Source organism: Diadema antillarum, unplaced genomic scaffold (genome assembly GCF_040938485.1).
Source record: "Diadema antillarum isolate AM-2024a unplaced genomic scaffold, OU_Dant_1.0 seq00000563_RagTag, whole genome shotgun sequence".
NCBI classification, from domain to species: Eukaryota; Metazoa; Echinodermata; class Echinoidea; order Diadematoida; family Diadematidae; genus Diadema; species Diadema antillarum.
In genome coordinates, this window is record NW_027271502.1 from 2,631,764 (window position 1) to 2,649,329 (window position 17,566).

General features: G+C 39.1%; 1 protein-coding gene across 2 annotated transcripts in view; it reads right to left on the minus strand.

Moving 5' to 3' along the window:
- Positions 1-17,566, minus strand: part of LOC139735075 (uncharacterized) — a 78,495-nt gene that overhangs the window by 22,447 nt on the left and 38,482 nt on the right. For both annotated transcript variants that reach the window (XM_071645848.1, XM_071645847.1), the window contains exon 5: positions 15,242-15,356. In XM_071645848.1, the coding sequence (XP_071501949.1) occupies positions 15,242-15,356 (115 nt within the window). The remainder of the gene's footprint in view (positions 1-15,241; positions 15,357-17,566) is intronic.

Below are 17,566 nucleotides of genomic sequence, written 5' to 3' on the forward strand. Positions count from 1 at the left end.
TCTTTTTTTTTTTTTTTTTTTTTTTTTTTTTTTAGTAATCTATACAAGATTAGTCTCTAGCAAATGTATGAATATGTCTGGTTCCATTCTGATTTTAACAATTAGACTTTAATCCCAAATTTTAGAAGAAAAAAAAGTATACTAATAAAACTGTTTTCTGACATTTAATAGAATTTTCTGCTATTCACGACGATGGTAATAATGAAAGAAATGTAGACAACGAACCCTACAATGAACATGCTAATAATGTTGATTATATAGTTTCCATTTTCATTTTCAACACCAATATTAGGTCAACACTCCTGTCTACCCCAAGTACCGCACAACGGATCAAGCGCACTGATCATGGGGAAAAAGTGAAACGTCAATTTATCAAGACAATTGACCTATGAAACCTCGACAGTTGCCCTTCAAGTTGATACAAAGTACTCGTGTGAGGAAAAGTGAGGAAATCAGCACAGTCAAATCTGTACTCTGTGTCCACCTTTTTCTTTGACTTGCTGAATTTCATTTAGGAGACTGCATGAGATTTCCCAGTCAACTGAGCAAACGTTCAGACCTTCATTGTTATGCGTTGTCGTTGTTGTCATTGTTTTCAAGAATGTCGGCTAATGTCTGGTATGTTGAACATGAGGCCACCGCACACTATACGACTTTCGGTCGAACGACGAAGCGACTTTGGATCTGAAATAAACAAGCGTGTTTATTCTAAGGCTATTGTGATTCATTTCGGATCCAAAGTCTGTCAGTCGTGCGACCGAAAGTCGTGTAGTGTGCGGCGGCATTTAAAGCCACTGTTTACCACTGGGGGCAGTGATTAAAAACTGTTCGAATTATCACACTTGACGCATATTATAGTTCAGCTGTATCACAAAACATTCTACCATAATTTTCGCAATAAAGTCACAAATATAAGGAGATTTCACTAATTTTCTCAATAAACTTTAGATGTAGACGGTTAATTCTAGAATAGATTTTAATAAAATTATCGCTCCTTTTTGCATATCTAACAATACTTAACATTGATTATACTGATTTTTTACGTTGGTTGTTTCAATTAGTAGAGCAGATAAGCCCTCAAAATCACGTGAATTGTGCAAAATTTGACTAAAGCATGAAACTTTCACCAGTGGTAGTACATACCATAAGATTTATTTTAAGATCGGGAGGTAAGTCTGATTTGACCTCTGATGACCTCCAGAGGTCAATGTACTTTAGATATCATAAAATCAATGTTTTTAGACATTTGCGAATGATATATGTGGTTATGTTGCACTAAACATGCATTTATACCACAGAGAAATCATTTCCAGATTCAACAGAGCACTGACAGGTTTTTACCTTTGACCTCTGATGACCTCCAGAGGTCAATGAACTTTAAATATCAAAATATCGATGTTTGTAGACATTTGTGAATGATATATGTGGCTATGATTCACTAAACATGCATCTATACTTCAGGGAAACCATTTTCTGATTCCACAGAGCATTGACAGGTTTCTACCTTTGACCTCTGATGACCTTGAGAGGTCAATGACCTCAGAATATCAGAATATTGAAGTATGACATCATTGGTGAAAGGTCAAACATGGTAAAGATGTACAAAACAAGCATATCTGTGTACAATGACATCGTCTTCATATTCCAAGGGACACACAGACGAGTTTCTGCCTTTGACCTCTGATGATCTCGAGAGGTAAATGACCTCAAAATATCAGAATAGTTTGGCATCATCAATGGTAAACATGATGATGTTCTAGAGAGCACTCGTAGGCCCTGCTTATTAACGAGCCATTACCGTTCACCTATGAAAATCACACAAGGTCAAATACCTCGAATGAAATGTGAGGATGTTAATATTGATATTGCGATAGTTAATAGTTAATAATTGTTTATAATGTAGGGCTTTACAAACCATGCATTTCTGTTACCAAAAAAGTGGCTACTCATTCCGCAGAACTTTTCAGGTAATTATCTAAGTCGGGTATGTGCACAGAGCAAGGGGTGTCGATCTGTTTTCACGTGGGGGGGGGGGGAACTTGGAAAATATGTAAAAGCATAAGTTCATGGTGCAAAGGAATGAAGCGGAGGGGGAGGGGGAGGATGTGGGTGGGGGATTGGATTTTTGCAGGTTTAGACCTGAAATCAGTGATTCAGTGTAGCTCTTGTTTAATGTGTGCGTCATCACTTATATGGAAGTTGATGGGGTGTGGGCGCATCTCACCTACCCTCCTCCCAAAGACGAAGGTTTTTTTTTGTTGTTGTTGTTTTTTTTTTTAAAGAATCGGATGCATACGTTTTGGGGAATATTTAGAAAATTATGGATCACCAAGGTGTACCAAGTCTATATGGATTGGAACCCAGCAAGCGCAGCGTTGGCGAGGGTAGGGTATTCCACTCCCATTCGAGAGAGCTCTTGTATTTTGAGAAATGAGATTCAACGACCTGGCACACAGGCACTTTTGAAGGAATACCTCGAAATTTGTATCAAAAAGGTGTAGTAAGTCAGCCATCTATGGAGGGAGACCAATCGACAGAAGGATGTGGGTGGAGGTATCCCCCTCCCACATTATGGAGCTTTTGCATTCTTTTGTTTGCAAATCAATGATCTCGTGCCACACTCTTGGTTGAACTACCATTTTGAAAAAAAAAGTCCATACCCAAATGTGTAGCCATAATCAATGCATGGAGGAGAGGTTGATACAGCGAGAGGAGGGTATGAAAGGGGCTGTCTCCCAATCCTTCCCATGCGAGGGAGCCTTTGCAGTAAGAATAGAAATGTAAAAAAAAAAATCTAGTATACACATTTATGATGGAATATTTGGGAAATTATCAGTAAAAGGAGTGCACCAAATCTAAGGGTAGAAACCGAGGAGGGATTGTTATTTGAAAGATACACTACCCCCTCCAACAAGAGGGATTTTCTTTAATATGTCAGAATTGAAATTAAAGATCTAGTACATACTTTGTGATGATATAGAACAAAAATGGTACAAAAGCACTGAGCGTATATGGAAGGGGACATAACGAAAGATAGTGTGGGGGAGGGGGTATGCAAAGGAGATTCTGCCTTTTAATTTGGTGCATACTATAGCTGAAATGTTCAGTGACAATTCATTTTCTGTCAAAAAAGTGAAGAAAAAAAATCTCCATCTCAGGAAATACTTTGAGGCAAAGTTTTATGTCCCCACCATTCCCCCTCCCATATTTTCTCGGGAGGCGGGGCAAATGCCTCTTGCCCTCCAAAATGAACAATCTTGCATATATAGGAAAGCCTTTTCATCTTTGGAATTCAAATAAAAATATCTCTTAAAAACATTTTTCATAGAATAAGGGAAATTATCATTCCCCAAAGTATGTTATATCTGTGGAAGGAACCAAGCAGGGGGAAGGAGTCTATCGAAAGGAGATATCCCCTCTCACAGAAGGGAGATTTTGCATTTCAGAATTAGATTTTAACAATTCGATGCACACTTAAAGTGAAAAACTTGGGCAGTTTTCTGTCTAAAAAGCAAAAAGCAAAAAACAACAAAAACTAACAACAACAAAACATAGTCCACATCTCAGAATTTAATGGGGTGGGGGTCAACTATCCCTGCCACCACCCCACCCCTCCTCCAAACTGATGCACCGGTATGTGCATGTGTTTTATTCCACTTGTTGAAAAGAAGAGAGAGTTTTAAGAAACAATATTGTTCAGTGGTCGCTATCCCAGTCAAGTAAATTGTTTATCAATAAGGTGATTTCCTTCACCTGTATACCTTAAGATGATGTAGGCCTGGTATTTGCCTTGCACGTTATTACATCTATTTCTTTTTTAGTATTCTCGTTTATATTTTGATGTGAAAGTTGTTTACTGTGCCAAGATTTTATTTGTACATAGAAAAAATAATCCAAGACTGAAAATGAAACTGATACAATATTTAATGATTGACATGATGCACATATTGTGTATTTCTATAGCAATAAAAGTGAGCAATTCAAAAGGCGTGTACTCATTTCACATGAACATTAGCGATGATCCTCTGACCTCTGGAGGATATTGAAAGATATGCATTAAAATGTAAGAATATTGATGTCTGGTCTCATTGGTTTGTAATGGCCAGCTGCTTATGAAATGATAATTATATTTAAAAAAAAATGCATTTTGTGTGTGTGTGTGTGTGTGTGTGTGTGTGTCCAAAATTGTATGCAGCGTATTCCACACACAGTTCAATTTTGACTTTCATCTAGGACAATGAGCGGTTACTTTTTTCTCAACTACACTGTAATATCAAAATCTATTGAAAAAACACGGTGGCGGCTGGGTCTAACACATTATCATTCTTTTTCGTTGGAGATCCATGCGGGATGGTCAAAACAAACATAAAAAACAGATATCTCAGACCTAATTGTTATAACAAAGCATCATATCCTCATATACCCAACCCAACCCTCTATGCCCAGACAATGTAAACCACCCCATGGACTTACTTGGAGCTTTAGAATATCCTTTGTCAACAGAGAGAGACATCCAAACCTTTGCAGTGCCGACTAAGATCTGCCATGGAACTGATTGGTATTGGCTCTGCATCATTGACAGCAGATCTCGTTTCCTATTCTCCTTCTTCTTCTTCTTCTTCTTCTTCTTCTTCTTCTTCTTCTTCTTCTTCTTCATTATACTGTGTAATCTTGTGATATTCTGCCATGGAGCCTTTTCTTAGTTGGTTAAAGAAGGTATCCAAAGAGCTATATGAAGCAAAAAACAACAAACAAATGCAAAAACAAAAAGAGAGACATATGTATCTTTAATAACAGAGCTGAATATTGAGTATCTATCTCCTGAAGTGTTTCAAAGAGATACAAGAGACAGTGGCCGAGAGTAGCCGCCACCTTTTTTCGGAGTAGGCCTACTTTGTGTTCTTGCAAATGATGCCTGACATTTTTGGTCATTTGCCCTTTTTGAAGAATGCAGCAATAGAGCCACAACTTCCTGCGGAGTGGATATTGTGGGGTTGTTGATGCAGAACATCATCGCTGAATTTGCCTGTGCTGTACTTTCTTACAGGGATTGCCATTGTAGTTTTGTTTTGTTTTGCTTTGTTTTGTTTTTCAAGTGTGGCTGTAACACTGCTTGTTTTGCATATGATGGTCATTGCAGCTAAAGAGTGCGTATCTTCTCTGGGTCATTCCAAACTTCATGATGTTTCACCTGGGTGAATGGATTCCAGATGATGCATGCATATTCCAGGACAGTCCTGAGCGGCATGGAGTAGCAAAACACCTGAACTTTATGATACTCGTATCTTTGTCTGGAGAGAGTCTTTGGTTGAAGTATAACCTTTTTCAGCTGCTGTGGCGATTTGATTCCAGCTGAGCCTCCTAATGGAACTCCAAAAGATTTTGCACAATCCGCTTTCTCCATGGTTTGCCATGAAGGCTTATCTATTCCCTGGGTAGGTCTCGGATGGCAATAGCTAGTTGCAATACACAGGATTGCTTCATGTGGAATGCATGTTGGGCCTCACAGTATGTCGAAGTTTTCAAGATGGTCCATGATGTCGCAGCTGTGGACTGTATACTCCAGGACCATGAGTCATTCATCGCAGTCATACTGTAACGACACACCAGCTTTACACTGGCCAATACAGGCCCACCAGCTGGAAACTATGCAAATATTGCCCATGAGCTTGACACTTAGGCAAACCAGTCCCATAATGAGTCCGACAAATGGGGGAAAAGATCTATGAGACTTACACTGAATAGATTAAACACTCTGTATATCAGTCTCGTGGGCCTTGTTTTCCTCGAGTGTCGAGATAATGGCCATATTTGCCTATATTTGCTAGTCTTCATAACTAACCCAAACATAACAGTTATATTTGAGGTCACTGCCATCACTCAAGAAACTTAAGCTTTATTTCTAAAGTAATTGACCTCTCACATTTCAGAGACCTGTTACTATAAACCAATGCTCTGTGGAATATGCATACATACTTTGATCAAAACATCAATGCGTGATTTGTACATGATTAAGCATTTACGATTACACCAATGAAGCCAAACATCAATACAGGTAAGCCTACACATGTGACCTCAGTGACCTCTCATTGTCCTGAGAGGTCAAAGTTGGATATAATGCACAGGCTAATGACCAATGTTCCATGGAATGACAAGATTCTTCTATTATAGCATAAATGGTTGTACATCGGGTATTACAAAGTTGACCATTGACTATCGATAGAATATCAATATTCTGATATTTTGAGGTCATTGACCTGTCACCTTCCTCAGAGGTCAAAGATAGAGACACGTGAGTAATTTCTCTTGCTCTGTGGAATAGGAAAACAATTCAATTGTAATACAAATGAATATAACATCTAAATCATGTTTGTCATCAACCAATTGCACCAAATATCAATGTTCTGACATTTTAAGGTCATTGGCCTCATCATAGGTCATCTGAGGTCATCAGAGGTCAAAGGCAGAAATCTGACTCGAAAGGCTCAGTGGAACATTGAGGCAATTCCTCTTACAAAAATTAGTTTTTAGTACATAATTATCGTGTTTCAGTTATGAGTGACGCGTTGAAATATCAATTTTCTGACATTTTGAGGTCATTGACCTCTGTAGGTCATCAGAGGTCAAAGATAGAAACCTGTCAGGGCTCTGTGGAATATAAAGACAATTTCACTGTGACAAAAATTAAGTTTGAGTACATCATTACTGTGTTTTATCATTAACCAATGATGCAAAATATCAATTTTCTGACATTTTGAGGTCATTGACCTCTGGAGGTCATCAGAGGTCAAAGGTAGAAACCTGTCAGGGCTCTGTGGAACATAAAGACAATTTCACTGTGACAAAAATTAAGTTTTAGTACATCATTACTGTGTTTATCATTAACCAATGACGCAAAATATCAATTTTCTGACATTTTGAGGTCATTGACCTCTAGAGGTCATCAGAGGTCAATTCAGACTTACCTCCCAATCTTAAAATTAATCTTATAGCATGTACTAACAATGGTGAAAGTTTCATGCTTTAGTCAAATTTTGCACAATTCTTCGGCTTATCTGCTCTACTAAATCCCTAACTCACATTTTAAAACTATTGGAAGCACTTAAGCCGGGTGGGCGTTTTTTTTTTTCTTTTATCTGCAAATGATAAATAGTGGCTTTAACGCTGGCATAAAGTGAGACCGAGAATGCCTGAAGCGATCGGAATGTTTTCAGCATTAGTTTCTATAACATGCACTAACAGGACAGGGAAATGCCTATGATTTCCATTGTTGATGAGCCTTCCAGAATATCTCTATGAGAATTAGTCAAGTCTGTTGGATATAAAGATTACTGAGGACCATTTTTTTTCAGCCGGCAGATTTAGGAAGGATTTCATGTTCTTTTTTCCTTGTGTTTTCTTCCTCTTTTTTTTTTTTTTGTTTGTTAGAGGTCACTAAGAGGTGTGCCAGTTGGGGGACTTGTGAATGAATATATACTTATGTATAACACTGTAATGGGGAGGATACACCAGGGGGTTAAAGGTCCAGTTTACGTTTGGGAGCAGTGATTTAAAAAAATGTTCAAGATATCACATTTGATGCACATGTGTAGGTATGTTGTATCACAAAACATCCTACCATACAAACTGTTTGCGATAAAGCCTAAAATATTAGGAGATATCAGTATTTTTCTCAGTAAACCATAACTGTAGACGGTTTAGTCTGGAAACATTTTTATTGTAACTATTGTTCACATTTTGTCTATCTAACAATACTCAACATCGATTATACGGATTCAAATTTTTACAGTGGTTGTTTCTATCCCAAACTCACATTTTAGAACTATTTTAAAGCACCAATGCTGGGTTTTGTTTCATCTGCATATAGTAAATTATGCCTTTAAAGATGTTTGAAAAAGAACTTTTTTTCCTCCCCTGATTCCTTCACCCTCCTTACCCTGTCGATCCCTGTGCCCTTAATCTTATTGTAATCATCTTTTTAAATTATTTTTAGAGTGTGTGCTGTGTGTTTGTTTGTTTGGTTTTCTTGTGCGTGATCGCACCGACTCACAACCTAAACTGTTCAGGGTGTAGGCTCTACGTCTAGACCCAATATTCGTCATGTGAACAAACCCACTTCTTACAATACCAAATGCGGGGGTCTAAGTTATGGACCCCGTACAAAGAATCTCAAGAGAACCAAATAACGCTGCCAGGAAAGCATGAACTCAACCGCATTTCTTCACCTGGTCGTATTAAAGGTTATCACGATAAAAACAGTAAATAAATTTTAACACAAACCATTGCTAGGTCTAAACTTCAAACAGTCCTGGCAATATCTAGGCTGAACTAGAACCCATTTCCGTCTACCTAAGATAAGATGTCGTTATGCCATAGACGGGGCAGATTTTGCTTCACAGCGATCTTTTTCGTTGCAGACGCGTGTCCGCGCACGTAACGCACGGACGCCATTTGGATGGCTGACTTCGCTGATCACAGTACATGACGTCGCCAAGATACGAGACAGAGATAAATTGGTGGCATGTGTGTGTGTGTGTGTGTGTGCGTGTGTGTGTGTTTGTGTATGTGTGTGTATATGCGTGCAAGTGTGTGTGTGTGTGTGTGTGTGCGTGCAAGTTTGTTTGTGTGTGTGTTCGTGTACCAGAGAGGGAGGGGGGAAGGCACATGTGTCATATTACGAGGAGGCATTATTTACATACGTGACGCGTCGTTTTACAACAAACCTAGTGTGATACTCCTACTTGTCATTCAGCCCCAGGACAAGCTGCATGCCCTACTCGTGATATGATAACGCAAGGGGGATACCATATTTTCACTTCGCTTCTGACATAGGAGCCGCTGGCTGACATAGGCCTTTAGCTTACTAGTATATGATTTAAGCATTTCTTCATTAGCTTCATCCAATCTTAGGCTTGCTCTGGATGCACCGGCAGCGTCTGACGAAGTGTCAATCTCCGGACCTTTACCCGTAATTGCCGACAAAGCGGTGCGAACAAAACACGTTCATAGTCAGATGATAGCAGTGTTTCCATCCAACGGTCTCACTCACACCGACTTAGATGTGCTGTTAATTTATGAAGTGTAGCAAGTGTTCAATAACAGCCGTCCGTTAGTCAGTTCCCATGAAATGGGGGGGGGGGGGGATTTGGTTATTTTTCTCGAAAGTAGCAATAACAAGCGTAGCTCAAACAACACGTCATCATGCTAATGTATTATCAAAATCCATTAAGCCCTTAGGAAAGTTCACTTGATAAAATACATGCGCTGTAATTCCAACTAGACTAATTGTACACTGTGCACTTTCAAACAGGTCACATCGAGAACAATGTTACGTCAATTCACATCTCTTCACGCGTGAGTGGTTCTACTGTTTTAAATAAATGGAGGTTTGATTGTCTTAATTGCTTATACCAAGTGGGTTAATGCCTTTAAACACATATCTCTGCATGACTGTTCTGTTTCATCGAGAGCAGGGCAATACAAAATCGAGGAGAAAGCGATCATTTAGCAGACTAGGTTCTTCTTTTTTCACTCTGCTGCATCTAAAATGCTGGATCGTTTCCACTTAAACCCAGACACACACACGCACACACGCACACACACACACACACACACACACACACACACACACACACACACACACACACACACACACACACACACACACACACACACACACACACACACACACACACACACACAAAGAGGACATTCCCCCTGCCAAATTACTGACTTGAAATTGTTGTGCAACCACTTTAGAGCCCGGAACATTCATTATATCAAATGTGAACGGAGTGCGTCATCACTATCGCAAGGTAACATCACTTAGTGTTGTTAGAGTCTGATGAATGGTTGCCTTAGCAACAAATCAGGATATCTTTTAAAGATGCAGAAAGAAAGAAAGATGAAGATAGAGCAAATTCAAAAAGAGAGAAGAAGAACAAGCATAAACCAGAGATAAAGACAATATACTTTTAAGTTTTCGTTCTCATTTAAACGAAACGTATCATGTATTCACAGAGCATAGCTAGCATGATAGAAAGGATATTAATTTGCTCTCTCTGCTTGCGCTGTTTTCAGTATGCTATGACTACGACCTGTCCTTATCATCTGCCGGAAGGGGAGGTGATCTAAACAGGGATATGCTCCATGATACACGTAGATAGAGGGGTATAAAAAATATCTCGTTGAAACAGACGAAACTTAAGAAAGATAATAAAAATGTGTACAGTGAAAACGTTTGATACATCATATTCTTCTATAGAGGGCTACAAGACCAAGGAAACTTTCCTCATTTTGGGAGCTAGAATATCGCTCCGTGATGATTTGAAGTTATATCCCTCTCTCCTTTGTTCCTTTACACTTCCACTCCATCCCACCACCACCCCCCCCCCCTCCCTTGGGGGGGGGGGGGACTTACGGATATATGTACTGTGTGAACAATATGAGCAACAAATGACATCACTAGAGATAGCGGAAGGACTGAATTCGCAAAACTGACGGGTGTTTTTCTTGGGGGGGGGGAGGGAATGGTTCTAAGGGTGAAAAATGGCAACGAACAATAAACTGCCAATTTGAAAGCTATACCGTCAATCTACCTGATTGACTATTTCAATATATATTGGACATTTTCGTTTGATTCATGAATAAATAAAGCTATGCAGTAAAATTCTTCTTTCAAACCTGGCACCGTATTACAATAGGGATGCCCTTCTATATCACATTACGGCAAAGTGAATTTAGATGAAATTATCACAATTCATGAGATCGGATCGGAAGTTGATGCCACTACTGATTGTTGGAAATATGAATAAGCATTGTGTTTTCAGTAATTTATGAAAATAGCTTTTAAAGTAGGTCGTCCTGCAGATCCTTTTGCTATGGGAATGATAGATATTATTTTGGAACGCGGATCGACCTAGCAGGAAAGCTTCCACGTACACAAGCAATGACGACATAGAATGAAAAGTGTTATCTCCTTTTAATTCAATTCATCTCTAGTCGTACCCAGAAAGGTTCAATTAAATTAAATTGTATTTCTATCTTTTTATATCAAGGTCCCCACATTTGCAGAGCATCTGCAGAGAAAAAGTCTAAGATGTTGCCGCGGTTTCTTTAGGAGATATTTCACTGTGTCTTTTACGAAACATCATTACCGTCAAAATAGGTGTTGCCCGTTACTCCGAAGGTTCGTTCATCCGAAAATGAAATAAGGGTCGTTATTCCCAAGGTGCGTTATTCTGAAACACACACATTTCGTAAGGCTAGATGTTCGTTAATCCGAATATGAAAACGTGTTCGTTAATCCGAACATTTGTGGCACTATTCCGAAGGTTCGTTATACCAAAGATTCGTCAATCCGGAAAAAAAAATGAGGAATATTCTGATACGTTATTCCAAAAGCTCATTAATCCGAACATGTGAAAAAAGAAAAAGAAATAAAAAAAGTGCGTACTAACGCGCCTTCTGAATTACGAATCTTATTTCATTTTCATATTAACTAACCTTCGGAATAACGAATTGCAACCGTCAAACCATCTCTGATATTTTTGATAGCAATTGTGACGCCTTATAGACAGAAGCTCATCTGTATTGGAAATTGAATTGAACTTGGTTGTAATCTTTTGACAGCTGACAATTCCGGAGGTAAATATGTGTAAACATTGTATTGAGATCAAAAGTTTAACACCAAGTTCAATTGTGACACCAGCTGGTAGTGCTTGCTCTGCATCATCATCTTCACATGGGAGAACCTCCACTGGAGAGGATGGAGCTGGAAGCAGGCATTATCTCCCCCACACCAATAATAATGTGTGATGACTGCGAGATCTACTTCCATCCAGATATATAGAGAAATGCCTTTAAAGGCCGTGTCACACCTTTCCGGGCAAGCCGTGAGTGCGACTTGCGAATAACAATTTTTACTACCCGGAGATACGCGCTAGGTATAACTGTCAGGTGCGGACCAACTGCGGAGAGCTCTGGGTAGCAAATTTGTTTCCCCGCAAGTCAACTCGCAAAACTTCCCCAGATACGGTATGACAAGGCCTTGAGCATGTTCAAAACTTGTTCCGAGTGACTCGCGGGGGTTTGCCCGCAGAGGTACACGCAGAACACCAGTAGGAGACCCTTACCGGCAGCACCTCGCAGGCAAATCCAACGCAGGTACTTTGCAGTACCCATAAGTCGCTCGCGAACAGAAAACGGACCGGTTTCAAAGCTTTCAAGCAGGTCACACGGAATACACGCAAGTAGAAGGTAAGTAGCACGCGTCTAGCAGGTAAGACACAAGTGCGAAACTCGCAAACATTCTTGTCCGCCCGGAGATTCTCCTGTGTGCTCGAAAATCCTGACGCGCGACAAGCCCGCGTAGCTTGCCCGGAAAGGTGAGACACGACCTTTAGATTCCATGCATGACTTTCTGTTTGGTTTTGTGGTGAAACTTCCCCCATTCTATAATTTTGATTTACTCAATACTCGCCGCTGACACAGAGTGTGACTTTGCACTTTAGTTTCTTTACATGAAAAATGCTATACTCCTGCTCGGATACCAAAAAAAAAAAAAATAAAAAAAAAAAAAAATATATATATATATATATATATATATATATATATATATATATATATATATATAATTATCACGTGTTTTTTAAATACCGTGATACAGCATATGATTTAGATGAAAGAAACATCTCACGTAACATTTTGAGGGGATGTTGGTGGGTATACATACAACAGAGCATTACAACAGGCGACGTCGGGAAAACGTCGTCCAGAGGGGGTCTTTCAACAACTACTTGAAACGACCGAAAACTTCTAACGGCATCCTTTTAACCTTTATCTTTGTTTCTTAAAAAAAAAAAGATGACGATAATGATCCAGCAGCAAGTGTTTACAGACTGGTGATAAACATTTTACAAAACACTACGCGATGAGCAGGTGAGCAGATAGGAGAGAGAGAGAGAGAGAGAGAGAGAGAGAGAGAGAGAGAGAGAGAGAGAGGAGTTCGAAGGGTAAGGTCGGTTCTTACTACTTTTCTTTGCTAATATGTCCCGGCTATTATTTATATCCTTACGCTTCTTCGTGTGATATCATAATTTGATGCCTGCAGGTACCGTCGTGTTGAACATACATTGTATTTCATTTCATGTTATTTTTGGTCTAATTAGTACGTGGGACCCGCTCGCTAATGGTGCCTATAGAAATTAAAAGCCCACGTTCATTACAGGATGTTTACCGGTATTCATTAAATAATGATAATAATACCGTAAAATCGGTAAACGTACATCATCCCTCTACATCACCTCGACTCTTAATGAGCCAAACATTATCAATCAAGTCCTGTCTTTCTCCTGTAGGACCTTGGAATTTGAGCTTAACACTATTGTATAATGCTTATGGTGAGGTGTTTTCAAACTAAAAGCGGCGGCAAAACGATCAGAAACATTAGTCGCGACAATTTTTGCGAGCCTAAAATATTTGCAGGTTCATCATGAGGAATCACTTCGTTTATTTATCTTGAGGAGAGATTTATTTATCTCCTTATTGAATCTATCCAGACAGGTTCGCCAAATATTTCGTTTTGGCCCAATGGGTGACTTCCGATACCATCACTGATTTCAAAGCGTTCATATTTTCAGTTTTATGAAGAAAAAAAAGAAGAAGGAGACGAAGAGGAGAAAATGCGAAGGTTCACTGTTTCGGATCTTCTTCCTCACTCGTTTTGTCAAAACAACTTAAACAAAGAGTGCAGTTTCACTTAAACTCATCCCATATACACACTAAATCCCCCTCCCCTCCTCCCCCATCATGTTATAATTCATGAAAGTAATTATTCAAGCCTGAATAAGCTGCTTGGTCATTATCCTCTTCTAAACAAGATGACAAATGACCACGAATGTTCGTGATAAAGGATCAAATGTCAAGGGGGAAAAGAGACGCCCGCCATATATCCTGCAACTAAACCACAAAGTAAATGTTAACGGCTTCCTTGGGATTCGTGGTGATGTGAAGCAAAAAGTAAATGTAATCGGTGCCTTGCGCGGAGAGACAAAGAAGGGGGAAGGAAGAGTAACCAAAAAAAAAAATATATATGAGATGATACCGTCTGGGGATGTAATGGTGGGAGGTTTTGGGTGTGAACAGGATCCAGTCAGAAGAAACAGTACTTTCACACTTTCATGATCATGTGATATATATATCTTTTCTTTTCATTTCGATGACGACGACATAACTCTTTTAGGCCGTGTATTATCAGGAACAGATTTCATATTAATTTACTCATATGTGTTTGCATATTGCTGCATATTGCTATGATGATACCTTTACATTTTTTATGCATTCTTGTTTCCGTGGTATGCATCTTGTCTCTGTCAAAACTCTGTTGAAAACATGCCCATTGATTGGCTAAGAATAACAACGATAATGCTGCTACTTACTACTGCTGCTGGGGATGATGATAGTAAACATAATAACAATGCACAAAAAACATCGAAGTTATATGATATAACTTATATATAACACACAAATCTTGTTGAAGATTAGCCGTAACACCGGTTATGACGTCAACAAAAGATGCCACATTCCCGCAGGTTGCGGATCCGATAAAGTCAAATCATTGTACTGACTATTTATGATGGATTTATGCAAGCAACATTGACAACGTGAGCAAAGCTGAAATCCCGGGTAGAAGTAATTGACTACATTCCCTTGGCAGATTATGCCAATCATCATACGAGTTTGGTGAGAGCGAAATGTCAAAGCATAAACTCATGGAAATCATATTACTAGCGCTAAGACGTCAACGAGCTCTCCTATGTTGGCCTTTATACGCCTCTGAGCAATAATCGCATGTAGAATCTAGAGGTCTAATCCAATCTTAGCAACGGAGAGCTTTCAAAGAAAATAGCCAATGAAATGGCAACACCGAGGTTATAGACTACAAACCTATGTTAGTTAGCTAACTATACAGCTACAGGAAGTCAATCGCATTCTCCGCATTCACTCAAATTTTAATCATGCCAGTCGTATGTTTTCACAAATGGTTAATCACCATTGCATGACTGCAAACTGACGGAGGAGCGGGGTAAAGGATTGCCCATAATGTGGGTAAAGGATGATAAAAAGGACTGGAAGTACATGAAATTGTACAACATTGAAGAAACACATTTGTACAATTACATGAAATTGTGCAACATTGAGCAAAAAAAAACAAACAAACAAACCAAACACACACACACACCTTCAGCTTCTTTGGCGAGTTGGTCCACCTGTTTGTTGACGAACGCTGTCTCAGCCTTTTGAAGTTCTTCACGCAGCTCGACCAGGGTCTCCCTGGACTCTTTGTCCTTGAATAGCTAGAAGTATTGGATATGAAGAAAAAAATCAGCTGAGAAAAACATAGCATAGTACATCGTGGTCCATTTTGTCACTATACTCTCGTTTCCTTTATTTGTTTGTTTTGCTGTTCGGTTTTTATGGCTAATTTTGCGTTGCTATTTTCACGGCATTAAACGTGGTATTCCGTAATATCCTTAGGATTTTTGAAGGAAATTCGGAATTTCCAGTGTTGAAGGAGTCTTATACGCTTGATGACACGTCAATCACATTCATTTTTCGAATTTAGAAAATGCATGCCTTCTTTAGATACGAAGACACGAATATCGTTTGACAGGTTTCTTTCTCTTTCTCCACAAAACAGACTTTTGTTTATCTATCGTAATCCAATTCGGTCCCATTACCTGCACAACCGACTAGGAATTCCTCTCGTGAACTTTGCCATTTGATTCTAGAGTGCTCACAAATTCTGAGCATTAAGCCACTTTCACTTTGGAAGACAAAAAAAAAAAGCATTTCAAACGTATTCGCGAAGATCAATTTCCTATTTTGATTTGCATGGAGAGAGTGATCGAGAGGCAGTGAGCCAATATTGTGCATCCCACAAACACGTGAAGAAGAGTTTTTTTTTTCTTGTTTTGTCTTGTATCTTTTCTTACTTCCGTTCCGTTTTGTTTTGCTTTGCTTTGTTTTAAACGCTGGTATGATTGGCAACGTACTAGTAGAGTGGTGTGATTCAACTGTGACGTCATCACGCAGACGATTAATCGCCAATGGAATTGAGTCGAAATTGCTCTAACCTCTTTTCCCTCCTCACATTACCACCTCATCCCACCTTGCCCTATCCCCCTCCCTCCCCCGTACTTGATTTTCTCCACTGAGTTGCTTTAAACATACAAAACAAAGGAAAAGACAAACTAACAATGATTCTCGGGGATTTCGGACGGAGCTTCAACTGTGCATCACGTCTATGGGAAGTTGTATGAAGATATATTACTGACTGGCGCTGCAGGATACTGAATGTTTTGAGCACAATCAAAATGAACAATATGATTGATCGCAATATGCCAAACAAAGCACCGCCCTGCTGGAAAGAACACAGTGTCCCACAGTGTGAGAAACACAGTGTGAACACATTGTGAACACAGTGTGAAATCTCTTCGCACTGTTAAATTCGAGAGTTACAACAATGTGAACACATTGTCAATCATCAATTCACAGTGTGACACAGAGCATTACCATGTGAACCATTTGTGAAAACCACACCACAGTGTGAAATCATCTCCACACTGTTGAATTCGAGCGCTTTCACATAGTCGACTATGACAAAACTGTGAACACACTGTGGGAGACTGTGTACACACTGTGAGAGACTGTGTTCTTTCCAGTCTATATAAGGGTGCCTTTAAACGCCTGAGCCTGACCACATCCAATGAATAGACACGTGCAGTATAACCAGCTTTATCCCTTAGAATCGTTTCTGTCTTGTTACGATTCCCCGTGTGTTGTCCTCCCATGTCAAATGATATTGAAAATACTGGGACGTGCAAGTGGTTTATTTTGTATGTATATGTTTTGTTCCTCATTGAAAAATAAGGGAGAATATTGTAAGAAACCATGAATATCGCCTACAATCCTTTATCCCAGTCAAGCGATTTGCTTATCTATATACTGAGTATAACGGTCTCCTCCACCTGTATACCTTACAGGGATGATATATTATATTGGTGGAGATTAGGTTCGGGCTTTAAACTTTTTGCGAGATACCAAGAAACCACTTGTGAAATAGTACAGAGCATACAATTCTAAGAGGAAATTAAAAGTTTATTTGATGAAAATCGGTTTTACACTGGTTGAGACATCCAAAAACAAAGTAAAACAAAGCGATCGTCATAAAAGGTGGTTCCCACCTTTCATTAGGATTGCTCTGTTTTGGATAATTAAGCAATTTCAAAACCAATTTTCATCAAATAAACGTCTAATTCCTTTTGGAATTACATGCTCTTTCATATTTCATCAGAGGATTCTCATTATCTCACCAAAAATGTTAGAAACCTGAAGTTTGGTCTCAACCAAAACTATACGATCCCTTTAAGATACAATGAAATAATATAGGCCCTACGTTTCGTATGCACGTACTCATTTCTACTTCCTTTGAGTACTCTTGTTTATATTTTGATGCAAATATTGTCGATTTTGTCGTAATGATTTCATTTGTACAAGTGGAGAA